Here is a 27327-nt window from a genome sequence, read left to right as displayed (position 1 = left end):
GACTCTTCTGCGGGAAAGGTTTCAAGTCTCAGAACTGCCCGGAAACACTTCTACTCTGGCCTATCAGTCTCTGTGGGTCAAAACAGACTCAGTAGCAGTCGCTTGGCTTTTTGGCTTGAGTTTTCTTAGGTAGTCGGTGACATCAAATCGCCAACAATTTGAGTGCCCAATAGCTGCTCTATCAGGGCTCCTTTTAATGTAAGTTTAGACACAAATAAATGCATATGTTTCAATCTGGAAAATGATTAAATAATGAATGTATGAAAAATTAACACAAGCGGGAGGCAAATAAGCCCACATGGAAGAAGCACACCAGCCTGTGTGATCATGAGGTGTCAACAGGATCAGGCATCAGGTATCCAAAGATCCAAAACAAACAACTATATCAATGTGAAAGAGTGGGGTTGGAGTGGAGACCCAAAGCCCATCTGTAGACAATTGGATATCACCCCACAAAAGTAGTGATGATTCAACCAACCAAGGTGCAGTATCACACATCATTCCTCTAGTTCCTGAATACTTCCCTCTCCCCTCCCCCCACTACCATGACCCAGTTCTACCTTACAAATCTGGCTAGACCAGAAAACACACATTAGTACAGATAAGAGCTCTCGACACATAGAATTCAGGACAGAGAAACCCCTCAGGAACAGTAATGGAAGTAGCGATACCATGAGGGCAGGGGGATGGTCATGGAGGGGGTAGAGAAAGAAAGAGAGAAACCATCAAGGGTTGGATATATAGCCCACCACCAAAGGGACGAATAACAAATGTGGGTTAAGGAAGACAATGGACAGTGTAAGATCCAAAATAATAATAATAGCAATATATAATTCATCAAGGATTGATGAGGGTGGCAGAGTGAGGGAGGGAGGAGGGATAAAAAGAGGAGCGTATACCAAGAGCTCCAGTAGAAAATGTTATGGAAAGGATAATGGCAACATATGGACAAATATGCCTAACACAACTGATGTGTAGAATGTTATAAAAGCTATAAGAACCCCCAATAAAATGATTGTTAATAAATTAACACAAACATGAAATTTCATCAAAATTATGCTTCCCACTAGAAATTGAAAAGAGATCATTAGGCAAATGCCTAATTTTTTAAAATTAATTTTTAAAACTTCCCAAAGGATAATTAACAACAACCAAAAAATCCACTGCCATTGAGCAGATTCCAACTCATAGAAGTCCCATAGAACTGCCTCCCCAGGGTTTCCAAGGCGTAAGTCTTTACAGAAGCAGACGGACGGCTTTCCCCCGCAGAGTTGCTCCTGGGTCCTACCTTCTGTTTAGTAGCCAATCACTTAACCTTGTGCCATCTGCGCCCGCTCCAACCGATACGACAACTGACAAATCGTCTCCTGGTAGTTTTCAACAAGCCCGAGATTTAAAGGTTGTCCGTGGACTACTGAAAGGGAGCTGGGGTGGGTTAGGGGACTTAAGTGTTGGGATGCTGACGTCAAGGTCAGCAGTTTGAAACCACCGGGCCCTGCAAGGAAGAAAGAGGTGATTGTCTGCTCCTGTAAAGACTCAAGTCTTGGAAACCCTAAGGAGCAATTCTCCTCCGTCCCAAAGGGTTGCTATGAGTCAGCATTCTCTCATTGGCTTTGAGTTTGGGAATGGGTTACTAATTGAGTTTCAGTGTTTAGTGGTTAAGCAAAGGGAAACCAACTGCGGTCCAGGGTCAGCTGCCCAGAGGACTCTTTGGGCGAAATGCCATTTCCATCCTGAGCAGCGCTTCCCATGTTGACTACAGATGTTCACTTTTACTTGGATAACCTCTGTTCATTAGTTCCTGCTGTAGATTGAATGATGTCTCCCCCAAATCTCTGTTGTAAACCCTTATTCCTATGCTAATGGCCCTATTGGGTTGCTATGAGTGGAAATCGCAACGAAAGTTGCTGTCTTTGTGGTTCCATGCTACTTGGGAATCTGTTTCTTTGTTATGTTAATGAGATTGTGTTAGTATCGAGTGTGTTTGAAGTACATTTCTTTAGAGATCTAAAGGAGCAAGCCAGCGGAGATGGCTTGGCTCAGTTTTGTCAAGGAGCCAAGGGATACAAGGAGAAGCTGACAAGAGACAAGAACCTTCCACCAGAGCCAACAGCGAACACCTTCTCCTAGAGCCGGCACCCGGAATGGGAACTGCTCGCCTCTCAAACTGTGAGAGAATAAACTCACGTGTGTCAAAGGCTGCTGCTGGTAATTCTTCTACAGCAGCGCTGGAGAACCAAGCTGGTTCCTAATGTCCCTGCCTGTATTTTAAAGTATTTGGAAGGACTACTGGTGGCTCAGGGGTTATGTGCTCTGGCTATGCGAAACCACCTGCCGCTCTGTGGGAGCAAGAGGCTTTTACACCCTTAAAAAGTTACAGTCTCATCAATTCACAAGGACAGTTCTACCCTGGCCTGTAGGGCCTCGGTGAGCTGGAATTGAGTCAACGGTAGAGATTTTTTTTTATTTTGTTGAGACATGCTACAGTGAGAGACATGGAATCAGGCTTAGCAGAGAATATACAAAATCATGCCAGCGCAGGGTGAGTGCTCCACAGATGCCACCCTGTTGCCTTTCCAGTTCATTCTACACACCCCCAACCAGAGGAGTGCCTCAGAACTACCAATACTTTGCATTACATAGTTATCTTTTCTACAATTACTTTTTTAAAAATTTACCGTCTGCTTCACAGTTATAAGCTTGGTGAAGGCAGAGGCTAGACCATGTATATGAGCAACGCTGTCATGTAGTAGGCACTCAATTCGTTGACTGACTTGTACATGATTACTAAAACTATTTAGACAAGAGGTTTGCTTTCAGTCTTTAGACTGATAGATAATTCATAATTCTCCTTTTTAAAGATGTGCAAGTCAGTGTTAGTAATATAGTCACAACATTTACAACCATCCCCAAACCAAACCAGGCCCATGACCACTGAGTCTATTGCAACGCATAGCAACCCCAGAGACCAGAGGAGGACTGCTTCTTCTGAGGACAAACTGCCCCAGCTTTCTCTTTCAGGGTGGCTGGTGGATTCAAACCACAAACTTGCAGTTAGCAGCCCCACACTTAACCCACTACATCAAGTCTTTGCAGATTTTTCTATTCTGTACTGTCATATAAGTGGAATTTGTGGTGGTGAATACACAACTCTTTTTGAAAATATTTAGACCATTGAATTGTATGGTACATGAAGTATATGTCAATTAAATTGTGAAAAAATAAAATATTTGGCCCCAATCCCAACTACATGGACACACCTGCCCCTCCCCACAGAAGAATTTATTTCAGAGGACAGCACTGAATCTGCAGCTCCGGGAGAGGGATATGTCTCATCAGAGTACAAAAAGCAAATGAAGGGGGAGGAAGAGAGAGTGGAGCACATCCTGGCCCACAAGCCTTGAGGACAATATTCCCACTCAGAGAAGCCAATCCACAGAGAAGACCATGTGGCCGGCCCCACTATGAGACAGGACATCCCTCACTGACCCATATGCCTACAGGGGAGGACACTGGAGACACAGTGTGGGAATTCTGCCCACCACACCATGGCAAAACACTAAGGGTGTGGAACAGAACAGCAAGGGGAACAGAGCAATGACGTTCCCAGAGAATACCAAAAAATAGACTTTGGAGCCAAGGCTTGGTGCCCCATCAGACTTGACCGGAAAACACTCCTAAAGGCCAACAAACAGTCCTAGAACGAACTACAAGCTTTTCTTTCTTGCTGTTGTGTTGTGTTTTGTTTTTTGCCATTGGCTTGTTGTTGTTGTTTTGTTTTATTTTGTTGCTTGGTTTTACTCGGTCTTGTCTTTGTGCATATTATTATCTCTGAAGGTATGTCTAAATAAGATAGACTGGATTAACAATCTGGAGGAGAAAACAATGGGACCAACAGTTCTGGGTGGACATAGGAGAGGGGGAGGTGCGGGGGGGAAAGGAAGTGGTGTTAACAAACTCAGGGACAAGGGAACAAGTGATCCAAATCAGTGGTGAGGAGGGTGTAGGAGGCCTGGTGGGACATGACCAAGGGTAATGTAACCAAGAGGAATTACTAAAACCCAAATGAATGCTGAGCATGATAGTGGGACAAGAGGAAAGTAAACGTAAATAGAAGAAAGAACTAGGAGGCAAAGGGCATGTATAGAGGTCTAAATAAAGGCATGTACATATGTAAATATATTTACATATGAAGAGGTAGAAATAGATCTATGGGCACATATGTATAGGTTTAGTGTTAAGGTAGCAGACGGACATTGGGTCTCCACTGAAGTACGCCCTCAATGCAAAAATACTTTGTTCTATTAAACTGTCATTCCGTGATGCTCACCTTCCCTACACAATCACTGAAGACATAGCAGGTGCATAAGCAAATGTGGTGAAGAAAGCTGATGGTGCCCAGCTATCAGAAGATAAAGGGTCTAGGGTCTTAAAAACTTGAAGGTAAACAAGTGGCCATCTAACTGAGAAGCAACAAAGCCCACATGGAAGAAGCACACCAGTCTGTGTGATCACCAGGTACCAAAGGGATCAGTTATCAGGCATCATCAGAACAAAAGATCTTACCATAGTGAATGAGGGGGGGGGAGTGCAGAGGGGAGATCCAAAGCCCATCTGTAGGCAACTGGCCATCCCCTTACAGAAGGGTCTCTGGAAGGAGATGAGTCAGTCAGGGTGCAGTATAGCAACAATGAAACATACAACTTTCCTCTAGTTCTTAAATGCTTCACCCCCCGCCCCCATCCCACTATCATGATCCCAATTCCACCTTACAAACCTGGCTAGACCAGAGGACGTACGCTGGTACAGATAGGAACTGGAAACACAGGGAATCCAGGGGATGATCCCTTCAGGACCAGTGGTAAGAGTGGCAATACCGGGAGTGTGGGATAGAAAGGGGGAACTGATTACAAGGATCTACATATAACCTCCTCCCTGGGGGGCAGACAACAGAAAAGTGGGTGAAGGGAGATGTTGGACTGTGTAAGATATGACAAAATAATAATTAATAAATTATCAAAGGTTCATGAGGGAGGGTGGAACGGGGAGGTTGGGGGACAAATGAGAAGCTGATGCCAGGGCCTTAAGTGGAGAGTAAATGTTTTGAGAATGATGAGAGCAATGAATGTACAAATGTGCTTTACACAATTGATGCATGTATGTATTGTGATAAGAATTGTATGAGCTCTTAATAAAATGATTAAAAATAATAAATAAAATATTTAAGTGAAATCATGCAATATGTGACCTTGTGTGCCTGGCTTCTTTCAGGCAGCATACTATTTTCAAAGTTCATCCTTTTGCAACATGTTGCATGCCTGCACTTCTTTTTGTAGCTGAATGATATTCCATTGTATGAATATAGCTCATATTGTTGATCTCTCCGAGACAAGCTGGCTGCTAGCACCCTTTCCAACCTCGGCGATCTTCTATTAAGTGTACAGCTGCAAGAGACATTCATAAAGTACGCCTTTCCTTTCCAGAGGTTTCTATGTCCGGGAGGTTTCCAGGGGTCACCGCCCATAGATTCTGAGTAAACACTCCTGGTATGGCCCATCAGATTTATTTCCTGAGGCCCCACAAGAGTCCTGGTGATGTGCTTCAATGCTCACCAAAAGGTCTGCAGTGTGAACGCACCAGCTGCTCCTAAGCAGAAAGACGGAGGCACCTTGCTTCTGGACAGATTTACAGTCTTAGAAACCCTAGTGAGTTTTGGGGTTTGCGCTCCCAACACAATAAATTCAGACTCTCTTCCTGGTGGTCAAGGGTCCCTTTGCAGAGTAGTGGCAAACTTGTTGGTTGGGCTGCTAACCGCAAGGTCAGCAGTTTGAAGCCAGCAGCTGCTCCCAGGGAGAGCGATGAAGCTTTCTATAAAGAGGCAGTTCAACTTATCCTGTAGAGTCTCTAGGAGGCAGAGTGGACTCAGTGAGAGTGAGTGAATGAGTGCCTGGCAGTGAGAGAGTTTAAGCCCTCTGATGCTAATGGGGAGGCTGGAATTCTCTAGGGGTTCTGCAGTAGAGAAGCATCTGGTCCATTGCTCCTCTTGAGATTGGAGCCTAGGGACCTTCTGGGACACGCGGCGTCACTGAATTGGACTCACTCCCTGGCCTGCAACACCACCTCTACTTCAGGAGTCTGCTTCGCCCTTACCCCCAACCTCCTCATCCCCCACACGATTTCTTGAAATCCTAGTCTGCACGAGCAAATGATTCTCCTTTGAATGTTCTCACCGATGGCTGAGATTAGCTTGTGTCCCACTTTTAACGCACTGCTTATGGCACGTGCAAAATTCTCTGCCATCAGACCACTAATTAAAAAATTGTTTTTTAAAGCCTTCCTTTGTTTTCCACGGAAATGCAGGTAAAAGGAGGGGTGAGGGAAATGATATTTTTGACTTTCCTCACAATCCCAGACGTTGGAAAGAAAAAAGGATTTCCTTTGGGCTGCTGCCACGACTCTGATCTTTTATGCTGATAAAATATTTCCTTCTTTAAAAAAAAAAAAGAAAGAAAAATTCTGGAAAAGCGTGGATGCTACTTCGAGTTGGGAAACCAGTGCGAGGTTGACCTCTTACGGGGCATTCTTTTCCCAAGAGTGCAGGTCGTGCCCAGCGGAGCGCGGTGGGGCAGCGGCGCTCTTCCTAGGGCGGCGGGGCAGCCGCCGGACTACAGGATCCAGGGACCTTTTGGAAACGCCCGCAGCTTCAAGCTTGTTGGCTGGTACAGTTTCCCGGAGGAGTGACGCTATGAAAACAAACTCTGATTGGTCAGACCGGAGCTGAATTCTCCATTTATGGACACATTGCCCGGCCCAGGACGAGGCTCAGCGAGCAGAGCACGGAGTAAGTGGCCGGAGAGGACCGGCGAGACCGAACCGGACGGACGCACCCTGCGCATCGGCCTCTCCTGGTCCCGCGGGGAGCTCGGGGCCCGAGCGGAGCGGTGTGCCCTGCCGCGTGCGACTGGAGTACGGGATCCACCCCGCTCGCCCTCACCTAGTGCCGCCGATCCCGCCTGGATGGAAGCCCCTCTGGGTTCCCATTGGCTCCTGTGAGTGCTTGGGTGTCTGGAGCCTGTGTTTGGCGCAGGGCACCAACTTTTGAAGTTCGCCCAGGAGGCTGCGTTCGGGTCCCGGATCCGCGGCCGCCGGACCCGGTGGAGGCGCGCCAGCCGCGCGAGTCACCATGGTGAGTTGGCCGTGCCCGGGTGCCTGGGCGCCCGATGCCTGGATGGGGCAGGAAGCTCCCGCGCGGGGCACCCACCTTGGGCGTGCTGCTCAGGCCAGGGGCGGAGAAGGTGGATGCGGGAGGAGGCATGTCGCGAGCTCTCATTTCCTGCGACTTGGGGGCACACCGGGACTGCAAAGAAGGAGTTGGGGGGGCAAAGGAAAAGTTTCTTCCGAGCCGTTTTCCTGCCTCGCTGCGTCGCGAAACTTTTGGTGGCTCGGTTACTATGGCTGCCAGCTGTCCGAAGCCAGCGTATGGCACCTCTGTTTTCCAGGGCCACGATCCTCGGGGGGCGGGGAGGGGGGAATCCTTGTGGGCTTACTGAGAAGGTGGGGGCAGTCGCCTGTGCCCTCGCTGGCCCTCGCTCCTGGGGCGCGGTTGCGGGAAGGATTGCGCCCCAGCCGGGCGCACGACGCCCCCTCCGCTCCCCTGCCCTAGGCGGGCACCCTCGCAGGCTGGCTCCCTGGGCGCCCCTCCGCCGTGGGGCGGTCCGGCCAGCGCCCGCGGCTGTCCTGCCTGGCGTCCGCGCCCTGGCGGGGGTGACACCGGCCTGCCGGGACGCGGGCGGCACCCAGCCTGCTAGGGGCGCCAGGTAGGACGAACACCTGGCGGGGGGCAGGCTGCTGAGAGCGAAAGTGACCTGGGAGCCACGCTACCGGGACCCGTGCGGGGCACCGGCCCTGGGCTCTTTGTGCAAGAAAGCCGAGTAAACACCTCCCGTGGGAGGGCTCCCGTCCGGTTTCCCAGCGCCAGGGGACGGGGCTGTGCGCGGGCACAGCGATCCGTTCCCATGCAAAGGAGTCCCGTCTGCTACCTTTTCTTTTTGACCTCCCTCCACCTCCTTTGGTACTTTGAGGTGACTTGGAAGGGACGGGCCCCTTCTCTGGCTCACTGTTTTTCTGACTTTCTCCTCTAAACAACACCCCGCCCCCTTGCTAAAAGGGGGTGGGGGCACAACAAAAAGCCACGTCCCTTGGGCTTCGCTTGTGGTGCACTTTTTATTCGGAGACACAAGAGCAAGGGGTCTGTTTGGCAGAGCGTGGCAGTCCGTCGGAAAACAAGTAGTTACACCGCCGAGTTTCCATACTCGGTGTTCAAATAATCCTGCTGAGGTGGTTGGACTGGTCTTTCCCTGGGTGGTGTGTGTGTGTGTTTTAATGGCTGTGAAAGTGGAGCGAAGTCACGAGGCTAAGCAACGTCGGAGGAATCTAAAACTGTAGAGTCCTCATGGCTAACCTGGGGGTGGGGGAGTGTACAAAGATCCATGTAACCTGCATACAAGACTCCTGCCCCTTTTGACTGGCAGCTGCGTTTAGTAAATGAATCATTAAAAACAAACAGAAATCCTTTAAAAGGGCGTCTTTGGTTAAATCGTTCCACCTTACATAGTCCAAAATTATTTCACGCTTGCCCCCATCTAAGTGGACACTTTATCTACACGTCAGCTTCCTTCAATTTTAGGGTTCCAGAAAGCCTGTCTGCCTTCGCTGTTTTTGCCATTTCTAGTGGGAACGTTTACATTGAGAGTGGAGTGGGCGGAGCTACCCAAGCGGTCATCTGGCCACTTGAATTTAGCAGGAGGATCGTTCTAGCACTTTACAATTGCTGTAATTATTTTCCGTGGTTCGATATGCCTAAAAAAAACCAAATCAATGTGTTTATGACAGGAGCTTCAAGAATCTTCCTGAATTTAACTATGCCAGTGGTACTTTGGGAAAATGAGCATCCCTTTCGTTAAGTTTTTTTTTTTTCTTTTGCACACGGAGCAGACAACTTTGGGGCGCAGAGGAGGTATCTACTAAGGAAGAGAGTTGTTTCCAGAGTTTTGTCCTCCGCCTCTGGGGGTGTGACTTACCTGCTGATGGGCTCCCTGCCATCAGCACAGATGGACACGGTGCGGGCTGCCAGGAGACTATCGGTGCATCCGATACGGTTGCTGAGGACACGATTCCCGACAGAAAAGTTGAAACAGCTGGCTGTCCCGAAATTGGATCCGTGCCATCGTGAGATCTACCTGATCTAGAGTAATCTGGCAAAAGAAGGAAGAAGAAATGAAACTCTAGATAACACGTGGAGTTAATTGCCTTAGAAGAACAGAGCATCCACATCTTAAATAATCAGGAAGCTCGGTTATGATGTTTAGTGTTTATCTAAGACCCCTTCAAGCTGAATCATTCAGTGCTTCACATCTGTCTGGGCCTGCCCAGCTGTATGCCTCAGCTGCTTAGAACAGAAAGGGCACAGCCTTTGGGGGTGTGGCTGGGGATTAGCAGGGAAAATATAATTCACCAGTAGGCCCTTGACTGGGCTTCTGAACCGCACTTTTACGGCAGTGTGTGTGTGTGTGTGTTTGTGTATGGGCTGGGTGGCTAACCCTAAGGTCAGCAGCCATAAAGCAGCAGCCTCTCCGTGGGAGAAACACCAGGGATTTTGACTTCTGTTAAGAGTTACGGTCTCGGAGACACAGCAACAGGTCTACCCTGTCTTCTGGACTCCATGGCAGTGAGTGGGGTATTTTGGTTTGGGATGTCTGAGAGAGAGAGGGAGGGAGGGAGGGGGGCAGGTTAGAAGCCTCTCCACCAGAACTCATTGCTCCCCCGAGACCCGTTCAATTGTGACTCATAGGCAGGCCTGCCATGGGCTTAGTTATAAATTTACCGCAGATCTTCCTCCTGCAAACTTACTGCAGAACACCGTTCTTTTGTTTCACAGGTCTATCAAAAATGGGCTCTGAGGGTGGACTCCAAGTTGTTTACTTTTGTGTAGTAAACTGAGGCCTGTTAGTACACGCACAAAATGATGAGGGCCCCAAACTCAAATTTGTGCACATACACTTGGTTAAAAAAAAAATAGCCCAATAAGCACTCTAAACCAACAAGCAAACAGCTCTACCGGCATGCAGTTCACACACCATACAATTCGATAGTTCAGTCATATTAGGAAGAGTTGTACACTTAAATACACAGAAACAACAGCAATAAAAACCCAACCTCAATAACAAAGTAAAACAGAGAAACCTCCATTAAAAAAGCAGAAAATATTAAAAACTACAACAAATTTACAATAGGTCCAAAGGGAGATTAAGTGATAAGCCGTTAAATTTTAACTGAGCTGCATTTACAATAATCCGCTTTCCGATTCACATCCTTAGTCTATGTGGTCGGAGGGGCTTCAGCATGTGTATTTCCCCCACATTTTTATTTTTAAGCGGAAGCAACTTAAAAATAGGTCAAAAGGGAGATCAGATGATGAACGACTACATTGTAACCTGACTACATCGACTTTATAATGCACTCTGTCTGGTACAAAGCCATCCACATGCCTCCACTTTGGTCAGAGGGGATTCGCCAGAAAATAAGTAGCGCTCTAAGCTCCGGACGAATCGGTGTGCTTTACAGATCCTGGGAAAGTGTACCCAACGTCTGCCCGCCATGAACCAAAAACCCCACTGCCATCACGTCGGTTCCAACTCATAGCGGCCCTGTCTAGGGTTTCCCAGGCTGTACATCGTTCTCCAGGAGGCCAACTGGTGACCTTGAGGTTAACAGTGCAATGCTCACCCTGCAGCATCCCTGGGCTCCTTTTATTGATGACTCCATCTTATCTATCTGCTAGCCATAAAAGCCTCAAGAAAGTCACAGCCACTGAGTCAATTCTGACTCATAAGAGCGTCATAGGACAGGGCAGAACTGCCCCTGGGGCTTTACTTTGTTATGGGAGTAGAAAACCTCCTTTTTCTCGGGGGCTTTAAACTATTGACCTTGAGCTTAGCAGCCAGACGAATAACTCACTACACTTCCAGGGCTCCTCAGTCAGCAGCCAAGTGTCTTTTGGGGCCTTCAGCTTCTCAGCCCGGTGATCTCTTGGCTTTTGCCTCCGTAGTTCAGGAGCCCAGCCCACCTGTCGCTCTGTCTCACAGTCCTATAGTTTCGGGCCAGCGGAGGAGAAAGAACCCCCTCTGATCTCTGGGCCACAATCTCTAGTGCCTCTGGTCTCTGCAGCTTCCGACCCTGCAGACAGAGATCCCGGATGTGTTCCTCACGGGTCTCGGATTTCTATCTGTGTCCTAGATAGCTCTCGTGCCCAGAGGAATGGCTTTGATGGGGGTGTGGGTTTTGTCTTTTAGCCAAAGCCCCAAGGATGGGGTCAAACCCTTTAGTGAAGTAGTTTTAACGACATCCCCAAGAAAACAAAGGGGTGAGTTTGTTCACACCCCTATTACGGCTGGGACCTAGCTCACCCTAACCCTATAAAGGATCACGCTCCTCAGTATGGGACCACAGCCACAGGCACCAGGGGAGGCCAAGTCACTTCCTCTGGGTGAAGGCTGGCATGGATTTACATCTGGATTCTTTCCCCCTAATGTTTTCTGGAAAGATAAGTTAGTTCATTTTCACCGATTAGTTTATCCGTTATTAGTACTTAGGCCCAAACAACCCGATAAAACAAAACAAAAACTGATGTGGTGTACAAAAATAGAAAGGAGAGAGGCTGAGGAATGATCTGGGGTTCAGAGCATTACCTGGGGTGGGTACAGGTGGTTATCCAGAGGGAACGATTGGGTCAACCCAGGGCTAGAAGGAAATCACACTCAGTTGGGGAACGGAGCAGTCTGAGGCAGCCCATGACAGAACTTGAAGACTCCCTCCTCTCCTGTTTTGCTGGGCCAGTGGTGGTTCAGTTCCAAGCGGGAGAAGACCGACCGCAAACCCAGGCCCCCTGCCGGTGAGTTGATTCTGACTCTCTAGAACCCGGTCGAGCTGCCCTCTGGGGTCCGTGAGGCTGTCTGTCTTTACAGAAGCAGGCTGCCTCTTCACTCTTCGTCAGGGTCTTGCTGGATTCAAATTGCTGCCCTCTTGGTGGTTATGGGCCCAATGCGGACTCATTGCACCACCAAAGAGACCGGGCTTCACCTTCAGTCAGCGCACCTCGTGTGCAGACTCCATCCCTCTCTCCCTGGAGGTTTGTGTGTTGCTATGGGGCTGAACCTCACCACTTGTCTGTTGGGTTGTTGTAGTGTGTGACCTGCGTGTTGCTGCAATGCTGGAAGCTATGTCACTGCTATTTCACCGATCAGCAGGGTCACCCAAAGAAAGCAGGCTTCAACAGAGCTTCCAGAACAGTCTCCGAAGAAGGCATCAGCTGTAAGGAGAGGCTGCCTGCTTCAGAGGAAGCAACCCCTGCAAACCTGACGGAGAGCATGGAGACATTGGCACACACTGAAAACCTCATGCGTGCCAGCAGGACCTTGTCAACAACGGGCTGCAACGAAACAACAAATGGGGGCGGTGCAGGACCGGGTCCTGTTTCCTTCCGTTGTACACAGGGTCCCTACGAGTCCGAGCTGACTCGACGGCACCCAGCAACAATGTGACACTAAATAGGCTCCCGGCGAAGACCAAATGGGCCGGGCTTGGGTCAGCTGTGCCTGAGGTTGCCACGAATCCCCAGCCAACGCCGCAGTAGCCAAGGGGTGGTAAGCTATCTATGTAGGCCCAAACCAAGACATGCTGCCATGGAGTTGATTCTGGCTCATATTTGACAATGGAGAACCCGACGGGTTTCTGAGACTTTCATCTTGGTAGGAGTAGACAGCCTTAGGTGGTGGTTTTGAACTTCTGAACTTGTAGCTAGCAGCTCAAAGCTTAGCCCACTAGGTCACCAAATAGATACAATGTTAGGCAAGGAGGCTGGCCTGGAGAGAGTAGAAGCAGAGCATATGCTCTAGCTAAAGAGCTGTTCCTTCGCCCAAACTCCTGACCACCATGGGACTAGTGGCCAAATTACATAATTAAAGAGAAATCTGGAAACGCCGATTTTTACGCTAGATTTGCCAGTTTTTAAAAGTGTATGACGATCACTGAGACTCCAGACACGCACACTCATAAGTCAGCTGTTTGCAGCTTCGCTATTCAAATCTCAAACGGGACCGTCTCAACTTTTGCCGCATACCTAGTAACGCATGGCGATTTTATTCATGCATCAGCACCTTCCCACTGAGTTTCCCTTATAAAAGGGAGTTGTTTGGTATTTTCTACCAAGGAGTGTCTCCAAACGCATAAAAAGCAAACTCCTTGCCATCAAGTCAGTTCTGACTCACAGTGCCCCTATAGGAGAGCGCAGACCTGCCCTTGAGGGATTCTGAGAAGATGGCCCTTTATAGGAGTAGAGAGTATTGGTTTTTCTCCAGCAGAGTGGCTGGTGGTTTCGAACTGCTGACCTTGTAGTTACCAGCCCAACTCTTTTTTTAAAAAATAATTTTATTGGGGGCTCATATAGCTCTTATCACAATACAGCCATCCATCCATTGTGTCAAGCACATGTGTACATTTGTTGCCATCAACATTTTCAAAACATTTTCTTTCCACTTGAGCCCTTGGTATCAGCTCCTCGTTTTCCCCTCCCTTCCCACCCTCTTTCCCCACTGAGCCCCTGATAATTTATACATTATTATTATTGGTATCAGCTCCTCATTTTCCCCTCCCTCCCCCACCCTTTCTTCTTCCTGAACCCTGATAATTTATACATTATTATTATTTTTTCAGGTCTTACACTGACCTATGCTCCCTTCACCCACTTTTCTATTGTCCGTCCCACAGGGAGGGGGTTATAGGTAGATCATTGTAATCGGTTTTCCCTTTCGCCCCTACCTTCCCCTTATCCTCCTGGTATCACTACTCTCATTATTGGTTCTGCGGGGCTTATCTGTCCTAGATTCCCTGTGTTACCAGCTTTTATCTGTACCTGTGGGCATGCTCCGGTCTAGCCAGCTTTGTAAAGTAGAATTGGGATCGTGATAGTGGGGGTGGGGAGGAAGGGTTTAGGAACTAGGGGAAAGTTGTATGTTTCATCGGTGCTACACTGCACCCTGACAGGCCTGTCTCCTCCCCATGACCCATAAGGAGCAGTCCAACTCTTAACGACTCTGTCACTAGGGCACCTATAAATGGAGTGCCCAAGTGACTGCTGTTTGGAGCTATCTAAACACTAGTGTGGAGTCCCTTGGTGGTTAGTGTACTTGGTTGCTAAATGAAAGGGTGGGGTTTGAATCAACCCAGAGGCACCTCAGAATAAAAAGCTTGATGATCGACTTCCTCCCGCATCAGCCCCTGGAGCACAGGTCTACTGTAGCCCATGGGGGTGGGGGTGGGGTATCACTTTCTTTCCATCAGAGTCAGCTAGATGGTCACTTGAGTCGGAGTTAGTGAGCCGGTCACTGGTTTTTAAACACGACTGTAGATAAGGTTGCTATGAGTTGGAATTGACTCAATGGCAGTGAGCGAGCTGATGTAATGAGTGATGGCTGCCCATGAACTTTTTCTGCTCTCCCCACTCCCTCCTCCAGGACATCTTCTTATCCCTTTCATCTTGCTTGAGGGACTTTGTTCCTCCTTCCTGGGTTCAGTCCCAGGAATCTGACAGCGGTTTCAGGAGCCGTACTGGTCTGGATACATGCAGCAGGGGACATTTTGATGGCGATACCGGAGAATATGACTCTGGATGGTTCCTTTACCGCGTGTTCTGAGTTCATCTGAGAAAAATGAGAGAGGACACAGATTAACACATGGTGTTTCCTGATGGGACAGGGAGTGGGTCTCATTGCCCAGGAAGAGCTTCTGAAAGCTCTTTTCATCAGCCCCGGGCAGCAGAAACATTTTGAAAACGCTGTACAAATGCAATGTAGTATGAGCTGCAGAGTGCGATATATGAGAATTATATACAGAAGTGACTTTTCCCAAGAGTGAGTCAGCAGCCTTTAAAAAAAAAAATCCCCGTAGATTCAGCACCCTGTAATCATATGACTATGTGATTAAAATGAGTTTCTCCCTGGTAAGTTCTTAGTGTTTTAATTGTTTGCTTACCAGGCTTGGTCTGGATATTGATCAACTACAGTAAGAAGGCGCCAAAGGTTTAAATGAAGAACTATGCAAAACAAATAGCCTCATTTTATAAGGACATTCTGTAATCATGGTAAACAGACTGTGTTTGAGACTTTAGCTTCACAGCTCGTGTTGGCAGATGACAGCAAGCCTTGAGAAGTGGAACTATAGAAGCCTCTTAAAATCAAGGCTCTGGTTTTTGACAAGCTGACTAGAACTCCTAGCAGCCCTCCACAGGGTGTCCAAGACTGTCACTCTTTATGGGAGCAAACAGCCTCATCTTTCTCCCAAGGAGTAGCTGGTGGGTTGGAACCATCAATCTTGTGGTTTGCAGCCCCAGGCTTATCCCATAGCAGTCCCAGGGCTTCATTCACAGAGCTCTATAGGGGTTGACTTTCAGTCTTACAGTGACTTTCTTGTACCAGAATCCAGGGTTTCCTGATGCCTATCTAGTTTTAGACCCTTCTTTCTACACCCTGCTGGTGAATTAGAGTCTGTTTCCCTAGAATCTAGCCCTTCAAGATGGCTTGCGTGGACATGGAAGCTTGTAGTAATTATTATTTTTTTTAATTCATAATGATATCACCATTAGAAGATTCTAAGAAATCAATTTGGAAGAACTCACCCTACCCTTGTGGTAATTATTTCCATTTCCTTGCGATCTTTCCAAATAAGCATTGCTTTTATACTGTTGTAATGATAAGGCAACTGTACATTTGGGGCTCTGTACTTCCCACTGATTTGATGGACCTTTCTCCATTGTTGACCATAACAGAGCACGTGATTGGCAGGTAGCAATCTTTTTCTAATGTGGTGCCAACAGCTGGGAAATGAAAGATGATTTAGATAACTCCCTCATCCGATGAGACTCTCACAGCTAGAGATGTGACAACAAAAGGCTTTCATATATGTTGTTTCGTTTCATTCTGGCACCAAAGTGACTTTTGTTGTTATTTTTCAGGCAGGTTTGAAAAGGAGACCTGAGCTGGCTCATCTGGCCCCTGTGGTTGAGCCGGTCACTTGGCTGCGGATGGATGATCTAGTGTGGTCTAGACCCTCCCTTGTCTGGCACTTGCCTCGATGTTTGTCATACCAGTGGAGATGACTTGGCCTTATATTTCTTGTCACCGCAGGCTAATCCTGCCTTGCTTACATGGTAGTGGTCCCAGGTTTCACAGGAGAACACAGGTCCTGGACAAAGGCATTTTCTCAGCTTCCGTTTGCATCACGCACTGATGCACTGTGGCCAACCCAAGTCTATGTGAGAGAACCACCAAGGGTTTAGGTAGCAGATCCCTAGCACTGATCCATTTTCAGCGTCCCTTAACGGGCTGACTAAATCGAGGTAGGACTAGAATCGATGGTGGCCCTGGCTGGTCCTCTAATCCTCACGTCTGTCACAGTGAAGCCAGCACCATGTCTACTGCTATATTTCCCTAAGGTGAGGAACTGGAATTGGGGTTGTCTTTCATTGATGGAAACCCAGAAGGATTCTGAAATTTCTGTTTTTTTGATGGGGGTGGGAAGAAAAGCCTAGAAGAAGAAACAAACACGAAAAAAACAACCCCAATTACATCCTCCAGCTCTGCGCTCTCTTCTTTCTCCGCAAGACTGGTTTCCCACCCCCCACTTCTGGATCAGGAAGGGACAGGGGAGAGGGAGGGAGCTGTCGTTTGTACCTGCTCAGAAGTGAGGAAATGTAAGGAAGGTGGCCCACAGAACCTGAGCTCTCGCCTCCTCCCACCTGAGTTCTTCTGCTCCCTCCAGCTCTGCTTAGTTCCTCTCCAGGCCAGTGTCTAGTGTGAGCATGCTGATGTGCTGCCTGCTGTACAAAACAACGAGGTATTGTCCTTTTGTTCGGCGCTATGAATCAATCTCAGTGTTTTCCAGCAGCTGGACGTGTCCGTTGGCTAAGGTGGCTTTCATATATTCTAAATATAAGACGGATGAACGACAAGGCTCCGTTTCTTGCCAGGCCCTTTGGACTCTGCCTTGGCAGGCTGACCGCAAGCCTACCTTTCTCTTGGTCTCTGTCTGGCTTGTCTGGCCAGCCTCTTCCTCTGGCTGTTCCCCTAAAGGAGTGGATGTTGTTCACTGGCAGCTTCTGTTGGGCTGGAGGACATTCCCAGCTCACGCCCTTCCTCATTCTGAAGGTCTACTCTCTGAGAGTGTCCAGAGATGAGCGTTTATCTTTCCCTTTTGAAAATCCCCTGGGCCTCCAGCTGCTACACGATCTTCCATGCCCTGTTCAGTCTTCCCTTCCAGCCAGTGACCTTGTGGGTAGCATCCTTTCATGTTCAGCTTTTTATCTCGTCCTCCCCGTTGTTCAGTGACTGCTCAGACAATACAGTTTTAGAATGTTCTGGGGGGTGGGGAGGGGATGCTTCCGTTTCATTCTTTCTGCTGTGTGGGGAGGGCATATTTCTTAGAACTGCTTACCAGAACTGGATCTTGGGGAACAAAAGCAGAAAGCACAACTGTGGACACAAGGAAACACTCCCAAAATCCCCTCCGACATCCTGCTCTTGGTCACCCGGCTGATGGAGTGAAAGAGAGGAGGAGCCAATCAGCGAGCGCGGCCGGACGGCAGATGTCCGCAGCACCTGTGGTTTTGGTCACAATAATGAGGCTGACTGATGGAGGGGTCCCTCCTCACGGCGTTTGGCTTGCCCTTTGGAGAGATGGGCAGTTGAGAAGAAGAGAGCCATTTAAAAGGGCACCTGACAGGTGAGTAGAGCATCCACGGGAGGCAATAGATGCAGCCTGCCCATCATTACGCCCTGTCTTCACGCATCAAACTGGTACATGTTAAAATAGATAGTCCCTCTCCTCGCTTCCACCGCTCTCCTCCCCACAAGTGTTTGGGCATCTGTGAAGATAGGTCTACCAGAAAACAGACTCGACTCTATAGGCGCCCAGCGGTTTTCACGGGTGCGGTTGTTGAAGAACTAGGAGAAAGTCTTAGATGGGAGAAAGAATGGAAAGGATTGAAATGGGGTTTTGCAGCAATTAGACAATGTGCCTTTTTTTTAAAAATTATTGCATGGCCTATGGTTTGGGAGGACAGGCTGAACTTAGATATTTGAAATTTCACAGTATGTTTGCTACCCGTGAAATGTAAACGGCCCTCATGAACTCTGTACAGACTCAAAAAACTCACCGCTTCCACTGAGTTGATTCGGGCTCACAGCAGCCCCAGTCTCTACAGGAGGAGAAAGCCTGTCTTTCTCTGCAGAACAACCGGTGGGTTCAAACTGCTGATCTTGGGGTGAACAATGCAACAAGTAACCTGCCACGCCACCGGTGCTCTTGAATCTTTGTAGTCCTAGGATTCATCCAATAACAAAAATGGGGGCAGATTGGCATGCTTGTAGGGTTTTGAACTGTGTTTTTATGCCCATCCCAAGGTGGAAGGGGTGAGTGCAGAGGAAACGAACTGAGAGGTCAGCAGCAGGAAGCAAAGGGGGAAGTCGAGGGGTTCTTGGGGTCTGGCACGATAGGCCGGATGATTCCCACTGAAGCCGTTTGGAGGGAAGGGTCAGGGGCTTGTGGCACCGGGGGCTGGGGGAGTTGAATCAGGCAAGGTGAGCTAGAGCCTCCTGTGAGTGGGAGGATTTTGAGAACGATTAGTTCATTAAATATGTGTTTGTTTTTCTGTCCTATTAAGCTTGAGACTCCTTGAGAGCGAACACAATGTCATGCTTGTTTTCCTATCTCCAAACCCTAACGCCATGTCTGGCATGTGGTAGCATCAGAGGCTCTTTGGAAGGAAACCCAACCACTCCCCAGAGGTGTTCCGGCAGCCCCCCGTGTTAAGCAGTGGGCTGCTAAGTGCAGAGACCAGTGGCTCAAGCACACCAGCATCCCCTGGGGAGAAAGAGGAGGCCGCTGGCTTCTGTAAAGATGGTCCAGCCTTGGAAACCCTCGGGGGTGGGGGGGTCGCCCCACACTGTTCTGTAATCGTGTCACCATGAGATGGCTGATCACCGTGGCTCCTAATGTGCCCGGAAGACTGACAACCTCCCAGCCCAACATCGCGAGCGTCCTGTAACTGAGTGAGTGCCGAGGGTCGGTGGGTTTAAAGCAGACAATTCACTGCTGCAAACCGGGAAGGGTTTTTGCAAAGATTAAAATAGCCTCTTAAATCAAACCACCGGGGCTTCCTTTGGGGTGTTCTTTTAATAGAACAGGATATTCGCCTGTTCCATGCAGCACCGGCTGAAGGGACTACTGGGGGCCCTGGGTGGGCTAGAAGGATGGCCACCTCTGACCCTCACCCCATTGAGCCAGCTCTGGCTTCATTGGCGATGCGAGGTTAGTAGCTTCACCAGGCCTCTATGCCACTGGTCACAACTTATTGTGTCCACTCCACCAGGCGAAGATGGAAACAAAATTCACCAGAGGCGTTTTCACACAAAAGTTCCCCATCTCTGAATGGGGCCATTCCAAATCAGGAAGCCTTCCAGGCTTGGAGGGGCAGCCTGTCCGAAGCAGAATTCCGGCTGGTGATCCCACTCTTGGGGGAAAGTGGTTAGACTGTTGGGGGCACATGGAAAAGGTCTCCTTCGCCTCCAGGTTAACGGAGTGGAAGGTTTTCTTTGTGGAGTGTGTGGGCCTATAGAATGTACCATTTCTCCTACAGGGCTTCCAACAGCTCTGAGTCCTTTTACAATTCATACAGCATCTATTTCAGTCATTCAACAGCATCCAGGCGAGGCGGGCAACCGTCACTCCGGTCAGTTCCAGCACATCTCTTTGTCCCTGTACTCCTCCATGGTGTTAGTGACTCGGGTTTCTAGTGGAGAAGTCCCCGCTTCTGTTTTTCCTTCAGCAGACTACCCACCCACCTGCCCAAGTGGGTCTGGTTTTGCTGGCCTCCAAAGGCCAGCGTCTCAAAGGAGAAATGCTAATGGCTTAATCGTTTTGTTTATTCGCGCTGCACACATTCCGGGAGCCAGGAGAGTCTAACTTTTCTGAAAGTGGCTTGGCATTTCCTTTGGGTTTTGTATCGCCCTTAATATTTTATTTATTTATTTATTTTGAAAGAATGGTCAGTTCTTAGTGGTGGGTGCCTTGCTCTGCATAGTGGTTTTCTGGGTACAAGTTGGAAAAAGGGAATGCATCTTGAAATGATATACCCTCTCCAGATTATTTTAAAGCACATGTGAGGCCATTGATGTTCACTTGGCTCCCATGTTGTATCTTCGGGGTTGGGGGAGGGCTTATAAGCTGAAAGTATACAAGGGGGTGTTGAAATTTAACTGGCGAATTCCAGGTAGATGATTCTGGTTCTTGCAGTAAATAACTGTGATAAGCTCAGTGTCAATGAGAAGTCGTTAGAGCACATGGCTTGAAGATGGATTCAGCGAGGTCCCTGGTGGTGCCTTAGTCAAGCACTTGGCCACTAACCCAGGTCAGTAAAATGAACCCACAGTCGCTCAGATGGGGAAAGATGTACAACAGTCTGCTTCTAGTCAGATTACAGTTTGGGAAACCCTAGGGAGCATCGGAGTCAACTGGATGCCAGTGGGTGGTGATGAGGACTCAGCGCAATTCCCAGTGTGACTTGGGAACTGAATTGCAGTGGGGACAAATGTGAAGGCTGAATGTTACCTTCCCAAGTAGCCCGCTAGCTCAGACTGGATCCAAGTGAGAGGGGAAGCTTTACTTTAGTTGATTAAGTAAAGAGCAAGCCAGGACTAGAGTGACCAAGACAAGCCCTCCTGAAAAAGGTGGGCTTTGTTTATACACCAGGAAGTAAATTAGGGGGAGGATGACCATGCATTAGGGTGAGGTTATGATTCTTGACAGGAAATGGCTCATTGGACATCTCCTTCCAAATGTCTTTTAAGTTGGTCTGGTGATGTCTTTCCGGTGACTTTTGTTTTTTTGGCCAAAGTACTTTTCTCTTGGCGTCACCTGAAGTTTGTGACTTCCCTTTCCAGAGACCCTTTTATGTGGCCCACTGCATGTTCAGTGGGCCAAGTCTGGTTATAAACTGATGCTCACTTGCGGTAATGGGATAGTTTCCTAGGTGGAAAGGGGTCGAAAGAGACAGGTGATCAAGAAGGAAAATACAGATTAATTATGGGCAATATATGAAGTATATGTATTCCAACATCCTGTGACAATAGACGCCCTGGTAGCAGTAATGTAACTGCAAGGTCAGCAGTTCAAAAACACCAGCCACTCTTTGGGAGAAAGGCGAGGCTTTCTACTCCTATTGAAAGTTAGCCTAGGAAAGTCACTGGGGCATTTCACCCTATAGGGTCACCATGAGTCGGAATCGATGGCAGTGATTGTTTTTGTTTGTTTGTTTGTTTGTTTGTAGTGACAATATCACATATCCTAAGGGTAGGTTTCTTGAACAGGCTTGGAATTTGCTGCATTTCAGGGGGCTGAGCAGGTTGAGGAGTGGTCTCGCTGAGGAAGATTAAATACTTTTATTTTGGTTAAAGTAGGTTTACTGGCTTCGTCAGGAAAGAAATACTTCTTGTGCTGCAGAGTGGAGTTTGTGGGAACTTCAGATCTGAAGAATCATTTAGTAGTAGATCTTAATGTTGTAAACTATTCAGACAAATACAGGATGCTGTTGGAGGGGGTGTTTGTAATTAGGCAGGGTGCTGGAGTGATGTAAAGAGTCCTGGTGGTACAGTGGTAATAATTACTCAGCCTCTAAGCAAAAGGTCATTGGTTCAAATCCACCAGGTGCTTCATGATAGAAAGATGGTAGTAGTAGTCTGCTTCAGGAAACGTACGGTCTAGGAAACTCTATGAGGCAGGTCTAATCTATCCTCCAGGGGCTCTATAGCATTACTATAAATCAGAATTGACTCAAAGGCAACTCTTTTCTTCTTTTTTTTTGGTCTAGGGTGCTAAGGAGTTTGCAGTGTCAGGATGCTCTGGGCTTTGCGTTTAGTCTGTGTCCCTGCATAGACTCTGGAGACCTTAGGGCCTTTGGGTAGAGGAGGAGGAGGAGAAGGAGAAGGAGGAGAAGGAGGAAGAGGAGGAGGAGGAGGAGGAGGAGGAAGAGGAGGAGGAGGAGAAGAAGAAGAAGAAGAAGAAGACGAAGAAGAAGAAGAAGAAGAAGAAGAAGAAGAAGAAGAAGAAGAAGAAGAAGAAGAAGAAGAAGAAGAAGAAGAAGAAGAAGAAGAAGATGATGATGAAGAAGAAGAAGAAGAAGAAGAAATAATGAATGAGCAAGCTAGAGAGCTGCTTCTCTAGAATATACTCCTTGGCCAGGCCATTTTCGGTGACTGGACTTCCCTTTCTTGCCATTTATCTGAATCTTTTTAAGACTTATTTCCTGAAACCTGTGAGTTAGCGGCCAGAGCGCATTCCTTTCTTGCAGACTGTGGCCCTTCTTGTCAGAGTTCAGTTGGTCCTTGACTGTATGTAATCTCATATTGCTATCTGTTTGTGGACTTGTCTAAGCCCTCTGAGACTGGAAGAGATTTGCTTTCTAGATTGTAAGCCTCTGGGGTCTGAAAGGATGTGTGGATTTCTCTGGAACTCAGAATTGACAATATGTTCCTAGACCTTCCCACATCCTATGTGTTCTTTCATCCTGTTTGTGTGGAGTGCTGGGAGAAGGGCAAGGCTTTCTACTCCTGTGAAGTGTATAGGGAGCCCCCAGGAGCACTACTACTCTGTCCTGTAGGTTACTACGAGCCGGAGTCAACTTGACGGCAATGAGTTTGGGGTTGTGCGTTCAATGTTACATGTAAGTTGTGGATCTGGTTCTCCCTCCATCCCCTAAGAATGCTCGTGGGGCTTCAGGGAATGTGCCACATGAACTGGCTCCTCTTGGTGTTTTCCAAGGTTTATTGACTGATGGATGCTATCGAGTTAGCCTTATTAAGTTTTATTGGGAGCTCTTACAGCTAGCATAATATTCCATAGTTCAATCACATCAAGCAGTGTTGTAAAATTGCTACCACACTCAGTTTCAAAACATTTTCTTTCCTCTTGGACTTGTTATCAGCTCTCTTTGATCCTCTTCCTCCAGCACCCTACCCCCCAGGAACCCTTATTCCATTTTTTTAAATAATAGTTTCTTTTCTCCCCTCATTAGCTCACACAATCCAATATATCCATTCGCATGGGGGTGGAGAGGACTCAAACCCAGGATTTTTTTTTTTTGGTCAAATCTATGTATTTAAATTCTTTACAAAGCAACCTCATCACCTTTAAAGTACTTACTCTCCATGACACTTAATGCATTTGTCAATTCTGCGATTCCATTCTGGAAACGCTTTTCCAAACTCATCTGTTTGGATGGCTGACAGCACCTCCCTCCCTCGCTTGTCTCCTCACCTCTTCTATGTCGTCAAGTCGCTGTCCTTTCATGTCCCTCTGCATGTATGGAAACAAAAAGCAGTCGCGTGGAGCGAGGTCAGGGGAGTCAGGTGTGTGGGACAAGAGATGCATGCTTCTTTTTTGGCTAAAAACTGGAACAGAGAGATGGTTGTGCGAGCAGGTACTTTGTCGTGGTGGCAAAACCAGCCCCTCTCCCGCCCCCCCCCCATCTGCCACAACTCTACTATCTTTCCAGAATCTCTAAATCGAAAGCTTGATTAACAGCCTGACCTGGTAAAATGCATTCCAAATGTCCTGTGCGTGGACATGTTCATCCTTTAGGGAAGTTGATGGACGAGTCCACAAGGAGGTGTGTCGTCAATCAACGTGTCACCTTATTTTGAAAAGAGAAAACTTCTTGTACATGTTTTCCCCATAGCGCTGTTCTGGTCAGCTGTGTTCATCGTCACAGCCGTTTCTGCCGCATTGTTCCCGAGCAAGAAACAAAATTTCACAGCCACAAGCTGTTCTCTTAAGTCGACCACCCCCCAAACTGAGGTTCGCGCAGTGCTGCTTTTACAAAAAAATTCACTGTGACCAAAAAGACCCTTCCCAGCCACTGTGTACACGGACTCAGAGCAAGTTGCTCCCTGCTCTCGGAAGGAGGGGGATGGGTGGGGAGGCATACTACATTTTGGGGGGTGGGGTACTCCCTCGTAACAATTCCTCCCCTCCCCCACTCCCATCCTGTGAGGGTACACAGTCATCAATGCTGTTAGCTCAGCCCCATTACATTTTATCTGCATTCTTTTCCTCTGCAGTTCTTGTTGGAACTCTCTGGTCCTTCCAGTGACTCCAAGTGTTAATGAGGCAGTGATGACTCAGTGTATCCTCTGGCTAGGGTGTGAAGGTGAGTCAGGGTCCACCCCACCCTAAGGTGGAGGCAGGTGGAGCCGGCACAGTAGCTAGGGAAAACCCAGCTTCTTCCTCCCCATTGTTTCTTGGGACTGAGGAGAACAAATTATTTAAGTAACTGTTACGTGAACGTTCTTACTTGAAAAAGGAAGTATCCCTCCTCTGTAAGCCCTCAACTCATTCACAATTAAAAAAAAAATTTCCCCCAGGTTTTAAAAAGGAACAAGAAGTGAGGCTAGGTCAGACTCACTGATATATTAAATGTTCATTTGAAAATGCTTGGGCCGCCATCACTGAGATTAGGTCAGGTCCCAGAATCCTGCCCCAACTGAAGGGCTCTGTACTGGGTGCCCTGCCCTGCTGGCTCTCCTGGCCGCCTCCCACAGATGCCCAATGGAGCGATTATGCTCTCTGCTAGGTCTACAGGTGTGGCATTTTCCAACGGAATGCTTCCAAGTCCTGGCCTTAGGGCAAACCATAGCCTTTTGCTCCAGCCTTGTACCAGATTGTATTTGAAGGAGTTGCAGGTTTGTTACCTACTTAAGGGAATAAACAGCAACAACAAAAACCCCAAACCACGCCCATCAAGTGGACTCCAACGCCAATGACCCTCGCCCCACCCCACGTATAGGGCTTCTGAGGTTGTGAGCACTGGTGGGTGCTAACCCACAGTGCCACAATGATGCAGACCGTGTGACCTAAGCCGTGCCTTTTAAAAATATATATTTTCTAGATGGGCTTTCCCTCTCCCCAAATTATATCCTTGTGCATTATATAGTTATATATCCTCCCCCCCCCCTTTTTTTTTAATCTCCTCTGAAGCTAATTGAGCTATCAAGCCAGTTCAAACTCTGTAGTGACCCTTTAGGACCCAGTAGGCTTACCCTTTTGTGTTTCTTAAAGGGACAGGCCAGCCTCCTCTGTGTCCCTCCAAAGGCTGGTGGAGTCAGCCTGTGGTTAGCAGTCTGCACACAACCCACTAAGGGACCGGGCCTCCATTTACCTGAAATTTACTTCCCAGGTGTCGGGGCCAGGGAAAATTCACCAAAGTTTTGCCAGCTAGTCAATTTCATGTCATGTTCCAAGTAGATGATAAATGGTCCTAGAAATAATTATTTCAGTAATCCCTTCTCAGGCTTTGTTTGGCTACCTCTATGTGTAGTGTATCAACTTTATACCTGATTTTGAGGCTGACCCCCTTCTGTCCCATCGGTCCTTTTTCTGTTCCTAAACCACATTGACACTGTTTTAATTACTCTGGTTTTAGAGTATGCTGTTATGTTTGTTTGGCGGTGCTGTGGGCTAGGTGTTGGAGCTCAAGCCACAAGTTCAGTGGTTCAAACTCACCAGCTGTTCCAAGGGAGAAAGAGGAGACTCTCTACTCTCATAAAGGTTTACAGTCTTGTAAACCCTATGTTGGGTCACTGTGAGTTGGAATTGACTTGATGGTTATGTGTGTTTAGGCAAGACTTTCCTCCTGGTGTTTCCTTTTAAGGGAGCCTTTTGGCCGTTTACATTCATTGACTCAGAAAAATTTAGGAACAACCACACACAAAAAAAACCACCCCAGATCTTTAGAACTTTAATTGATTAGATAATAATTAGATTGATAATTAATTATTAATTGAAATTGACAATAATTTAATTAGAGTTGCATAGACTCTAGTGTTATTTTCTCCCTTAAGTGCTGTATCCCCAGAACAGCTTCCAGGAATGCAGATTACTATCCGATTAAAAGAAGAAGAGGAGAGATGTTTTAACCAAGTTTTGGGGTATTGCTTGCTTTGTGTCTAGCAGAATGAAAGATTCAGAAGTGTGGGAGTCAGGTCTTGGCTTATAATCTCAATGGAAATAAAGAATGACTTCAGGAATCAGGTACTCGTAGAAGTTAATCATGGGAAATATTTTGGAGCCTTTAAAGTGATATTGAATGCATCCTAAAACCATGAATAACACACACACAAAAGCCTTGAAGAGTCTGGTATCTGGTCCATACGGAATCTATGCTTCACACCCATACGCTAAAAGTTATTGCTCCTAGTGCTCTCTTTGAATTTCTCTTTCCTTTATCCTGGATTGCAGGTGATTTTTATGACAACTTTTACAAAAAGCAGTTAAGCAATCCTGTTATCTGATAACAGGATAAAAACCAGAGCTAATGTTTTATCACCTGGGGTTCAAACACGCTCTGGTCCATGTAGAGTCTTATGGACAAGGAACTACTCTCTGTGCCCAAGAAAATAAATGACTTTGTTCATCTTCATATTTTTGATAAGCAAGTGTCCGTTTCTTTTGAATGTTGGTTTTCTGCTTAAAAGATAAGACAATTGCAAGAAGAAAAACAAAACAAAACACAACCCTATGAGACCAAAAACCCATTTGCTTTAAACCATAGGTTTAAAGAGGGGAGAAAAAGAACAGGCAGAGCTTGTTGAATATGGAACTGACTTGGAATGCCTGGAACTGATATTTTATTTGGGTTCTTTGATTCTTTAGCCATATGTGAACTTAGATGTCACGCTGGCTTCGCTGGTAGACTCTGCCGCACCTTTAAGGGATAAACGACTCTAATAGATGGTTTCAGAGCAGAAAGGGGAAAAAAAGATTTTGCTTTTTGTCTATGAGGTTAATAAAAATTCAATTAAAAACACCGGGTGAGGATGGTACAAAGGACGAAAACAAAAACGCCATCTTCTTTGAGCAACTTTGAGTTTGAAAAGAGACTCTGGAGACAACAGACCACGCTGACCTTGTTCAAATGAGAACACTGAGAATCAGAGTGGATGAGCTCTGTGCCCAAGACCACTATGTGGTTCCGCTACAAACTCCAGTCTCTTGAGTCCAAATGTAAGGTGGTTTCGTGATGCTGGATTTTAGGAGAACGGAGGGAAATTCACCGTTTCCGGAGAGCCTTTGGGCTCTGGATGGGTTATGTCCTCAAATCTTACATTCACCCATTGAAGGCGATTTGAAACCTTCATTTTTTTCAGAAGAGAAAGCTGAGCCAGA

At 47.4% G+C, this 27327-nt stretch overlaps 1 protein-coding gene across 1 annotated transcript in view; it reads left to right on the top strand.

Annotated features, from left to right (window-relative positions):
- Positions 1–6826: 6826 nt before the first annotated feature.
- The window catches only part of MYO1E (myosin IE), a 247587-nt gene continuing 227086 nt past the window's right edge, over positions 6827–27327 (top strand). The window contains exon 1 of the mRNA XM_075531887.1: positions 6827–7186. Coding sequence (XP_075388002.1) covers positions 7184–7186 — 3 coding nt within the window. The 5' untranslated portion in view covers positions 6827–7183. The remainder of the gene's footprint in view (positions 7187–27327) is intronic.

This window comes from Tenrec ecaudatus, chromosome 14, assembly GCF_050624435.1.
Source record: "Tenrec ecaudatus isolate mTenEca1 chromosome 14, mTenEca1.hap1, whole genome shotgun sequence".
Lineage (NCBI taxonomy): Eukaryota > Metazoa > Chordata > Mammalia > Afrosoricida > Tenrecidae > Tenrec > Tenrec ecaudatus.
Note: the sequence above shows the minus strand (reverse complement) of the source record. Positions and strands in the feature narration are given on the sequence as shown.